The following is a 4,812-nucleotide window of genomic DNA, read 5'->3' on the forward strand; positions in this document are numbered from 1 at the left end:
AATTACCAGAAGAGTCATAAAACTACTCCAGGAAATGTCCAAAAATCCTGCGAAAACCTTGTCAAATTTGTGTGCTTGGGCGCTGAAATGATTAAAAATATGATCCTGTCTTAATAACAAATCCCGCCACAATGGAACGAGCTCAGCCACTCCCCATCTTGTTTCTTTTTATTGCAAAGTGCAGAATAAACTGAATAATTAGTCCCTTAACTGCCCTGCTGGCTACCTCTTAATTCGGCAACTAGCTCCGAAGCGCCGAGGGAACACATACGATCGAAGCTCCGAACGTCTGAGCTTCCAACGCCATGATGCCATACATGATTTTATAGGATATGATAAAACTCATATAACTGTTATTTATTCTTTTTAGCTGTTTTGTTGCGCTGAGGAAACTTTAGTGATCAATAAAATGGCGACACGTATAGTTTTTTTTTTTTTTTACAGCAGTTTGTAAATATTCTACCCTCGACTTATTAACCATCGGCACCTTCGGCCCCGCTAGTGTGGGAGGGAGGAGGAAAGAGTGTGCCACGTGATCCTTTAGTTACTCCTACACCAGCAAGGGAACGTGTGTGTGGCTTCGTGCTTGAACTCTGCCAATCCCTAGGACCCAAAGCCCCATTTTACCCGTGCATTATTACATGGCATTGCCCAAACCGTGTCTGCTTTTATATACCATCGAGAAACAGAAGTGCGGTGAGTTACTTCCATATGTTATTGTGAATGATATGAATGGCCCCGCCCCGCTGCCCCCTTGCGTCCACCCTCCAGCCACCTTCGCCATGGCTCCAAGCAGGACGAGGGAAAGCTGCACCAACGCAGAACTCTCAAAGTAAGTGTAAATTGAATGCGGTAAAGATTCGTTTTAGTACCGTACCAGTATTTCATTACCTACCTTATGAAACATCACTAGTTCTTCATATATCTTTTCCACAAACGTTCAACAATCATGGAAACGCTTTCAAAATCCAATTCAAGGACTTTTTATTGTTGAAAATAGGGGATAATATTCACGAAAGCGCAGCCTCTTCTGGCGGCGGCCGCGGCGATGGTGCCGCCGTCGCAGCCGCAAAATAGCTCGCAGAGGGTTTAAACTACTACAACCGAACCTTACGACCTGCAAACGGGGAGGCTTCGCCCTCCTCGACCCCCCCCCCCCCCTTCTAACCAGGGGGGCTGGACCCTCCCCCCCCCCCCACATGAATATGAGACTTATTTCTGCGAGGAGGTATTTCTCGCAACACCGGCTGCACCGCCGCCGCAGCCACAGCCACAGCCAGAGCTAGGAAGCTGCGCTTTCGTGAATATTATCCCTTATTTTCAACAATAAATGGTCCTTGAATTTGATTTTGAAAGCGTTTCCATGATTGTTGAACGTTTGTAGAAAAGATATATGAAGAACTAGTGATGTTTCTTAAAGTAGGTAATGAAATACGGGCACGGTACTAAAATGAATCTTAACCTTGAATGCTGCTTTATTCACGTTTGTCGCTGGGTACAAGCTCGTTTACACGCTCGCCTCAACAGAGAGGTACCGAGTTCGATTCCCGGGAGAAGTGGGTACGGATGGGCAGTCCCCTTTGATCCGTGCCCCCTGTCCACCCAGCTGTGAATGGGTACCGGGTGTCAGTCGGGGGTCAGTGTCCCGCTTCCCAGGTGTGTGTGGGTATGATGTAAGGTTCTAGCCGTACCCAGAGATCCGTCACCATATCGGTTCCAATTCCCTGCAGCGCGACTAGCCGACTACTACATGTTCTCCAGCGCCTCCCCGAGGCAAAACCCGCCTCGATCCTGGGCGTGCTCTAATCCAATCCTTTGCAGCACAAGTTTCACGTTTAAAGATATCCCTGAGCTACAGGATCATCAAGGGCGCTGAGCACATAACTGATTTGAGACTATCACTATATACTTAAGTCTTGAGATGAAACCCACTGTGGTTAAATCTCGAGATTTTTCTTGGCCTGACATGAAGCTCGAGGCCTGCAGTTCTAAAGGATCCTCCAAAGAGTGCTTACAGGAATGTGGTCAATCTCCATAGCTACCCACCCAGCAGTGTTATACCAAGTCTAACAGTGCAGCTCTGCTTTCTGATACCAAGGTGTTGGTACCCATGGGGGAGGGGGGGGGGGGGGGGCATACGCTATAGCTGCACGTGGTGGCAGTGCTCATCTTGGTCCTGTTGTCCCTTTGGGCCTGTGATGGGAGAGAACCCATTAACCCAAGGGTTGGCAGCCTCTGGCCCGCAGGCCATATCTGGCCCATGAAGGCCTAGCATCCGGCTCGCCACATGGCAATCCGGCCCACGAAACCCCAGAAAAAAAAAGCCACACAGCATCCCCTGACAAATACTGTTTTGCAAGTCTGTGCTCCTCACCTCACTGTGCTAGAATTGCAAAAGCATCAATCTGTCTCTTCAAGTCACTGTTTGGTGTCCATGTCTCAAACCCATAGACATAGAGTATAACTGGGAGCACAAGTGACTTTATCAGATCCTTGTCCTTCTGCATAGGTATCGACAATGCCATGTACTCATGCTGAGCAAGCTCATAACACCGTGGCATCATAAGACTTCCTGATGAAACCACCTATTTTTCTGAACTGTACAACCAAAGTGTGTAAAATTTTCCACGATATTAATGTCCTCGCCACACACATGAAAAGACTGTACCGTTTCATTTAGCATCCTCCAAACACCTGTACCTTGGGCTTGGCCCAGGGGCTTCATCTCCTCATGCAGTGCCTTGAGAGCCATCACCAGAACCTCCAGTGACTGGAATTCTTACTGTATCATTGGCAAAGACAAGGTCAGTGACCTTATCATGATGTTTGGTGCATGCAGAATATGACATATGGGATGCAGTATTGGCAAACAGTTTATTCTAATTATTGTACTGTTCTGTGAATAAGTAGTTCAAGTACCATGACAAGCATCCGGCAAGGGATAGTGCAAACCTATTTTCTTCCATAATGTTCTTAAAAATGAGGATCCCTTGTTGAAGTGTATATAATGTTGAGAGGGTATGATGAAAACTGGTTAAAATAACTATCACCTTTATTTGGTCTGCAAGCATACATTGGTAACTCTCATTTACTACTGGGCAAAGCTCTGGATCAATCTCTTATCCATCAGACTAGTTTCACTACTCTGGCTGGTCCATAAGCCAGGTACAGGCTGCCTCCTAAGATTTCCTGGCAAAAAAGTTTTATTAAATCAGTACATAGCACATAATATTAGTACATAATATTCAATATTCAACTTGATGGACCATCAGAATTTAACATTTTATTCTCTAAATCCCATCAATGACAATCAATTTATGTATATCATGTAAAAGCAAATGATGCTTTGACTAACCTCAATTAATCTTCTATGCCTTCATTTTCATCTTCGTCCATCTCCTCCTCGCTGGTGACGTCCGGTTCCCCCGCCTGTTCTACACACTTGCTGCATTTGCATGTGAACAGGTAATTTTCCCTGAAGGAAGATAAAATAAGATAAACAGTAATTGTCAACAAATTTCCAGGCCAAGTGACTAAAATATAAATCAAATATGAACTGAAAAAAATGGTTAGAATATTTTGGTGTCATACAATACACAAGCTGCTGCTCCCCATGTTACTGAGTAAGAACCACCTTCCATTCAACTCCTCAATCGATACTTATTTGTGACTTTCCTAGTGTCCATAACTTTATAAAGTATATCCAGGGCCATATGTAAGGGGAACAATTTTCAACTTAACCCTTTCTCGGCTATACGCTTGCTGCGAGCTCTAGCCGCACTCAAATCTCCCGCGTATGAGAGTGTTCCAACAATATTTCTCACAGCACAGGATTGCCAATTGAGAGGGTCTCCATTAAATATGGTGGAAAATCATATCAGCCCAGCGCGGTAAATCTATGGACGAGTAACTGGTGGATGTTCTTGTCCAATATAGCGGCATTTTTGCATAATTTCACCTATCATCTGACTGATTCTTTGACCAAATAGTTGTAAATATTGCAGTTGGCAATATTACCTTGCCAGAACCTCATGGAGAGATGTCTGCAGTTGCCTCAAAATGGCTGATCATCACGTACACACTGACGTAAGTGTTCACATTCAACACTCCCTGAACGTTCACAGGAGAGGCATACATAACCGACTCCTATAGATTTGGGCCTCCTCTTTCTAATGGTGTTTTTGGTTTTTAGCTGTGATGAATAGTTTTTGAGATACAGAGGTTAAAAGAGACCCCCCATTGGGCTGCCCGACTGCGCCTGAGAGCCATGAAAGGGTTAATAGATCGCCAGAATTTGACATTTTATTCTTCTAAATGACATAAGTTACTACTCATCTCCTATGGGCATAAGCCAGAAACATCTGATTTTGGAATTAAAAAAGATTTGCACAGCACAGATGTGTTGATAAAAGTCAGTGAGCCTGGCGTGTGCAACCTGAGTGGGGATGCAGCCTCAGAACATCCATCACACCTCTAACACCTTTAAGGTGAGTTTTAATATTGCTCTTGTTGATTCATTAGGATTCTTCTTATTTCAACAATGAAAAAATAGTGATAGGAGGATTTCGAATGGAAAAATGGGTGAGTCACCAGTTAACCCTTTATGCATGTATTTCAATATCACACAAAGTTTTCAATATTAGTGTTTTCAGGTCAATTGGATGTTACTGACAAGATCTTGCTATACTAATAAAGTGAAAAGCTATGCATCCCTTAGTTTTTACTAATTTAATGTTTCTAATCTTGCTGCATCTATTTTTCTCATTTAGCAAGAACACTTACATACCTGAGAATAGCAATCCGAGAATGTCT

At 43.9% G+C, this 4,812-nt stretch overlaps 1 protein-coding gene across 3 annotated transcripts in view; it reads right to left on the bottom strand.

The window, feature by feature from the left end:
- Positions 1-3,038: 3,038 nt before the first annotated feature.
- The window catches only part of LOC127005822 (histone-lysine N-trimethyltransferase SMYD5-like), a 25,996-nt gene continuing 24,222 nt past the window's right edge, over positions 3,039-4,812 (bottom strand). For all 3 annotated transcript variants that reach the window (XM_050874989.1, XM_050874978.1, XM_050874998.1), the window contains 3 exons: positions 4,787-4,812; positions 3,356-3,475; positions 3,039-3,189 (listed from right to left, as the gene is read on the bottom strand). The exon at positions 4,787-4,812 is cut by the window's right edge and continues 197 nt beyond it. In XM_050874989.1, the coding sequence (XP_050730946.1) occupies positions 3,361-3,475; positions 4,787-4,812 (141 nt within the window). In that variant the 3' untranslated portion in view covers positions 3,039-3,189; positions 3,356-3,360. The remainder of the gene's footprint in view (positions 3,190-3,355; positions 3,476-4,786) is intronic.

The sequence above is a fragment of the Eriocheir sinensis genome, chromosome 3 (genome assembly GCF_024679095.1).
Source record: "Eriocheir sinensis breed Jianghai 21 chromosome 3, ASM2467909v1, whole genome shotgun sequence".
NCBI lineage: Eukaryota > Metazoa > Arthropoda > Malacostraca > Decapoda > Varunidae > Eriocheir > Eriocheir sinensis.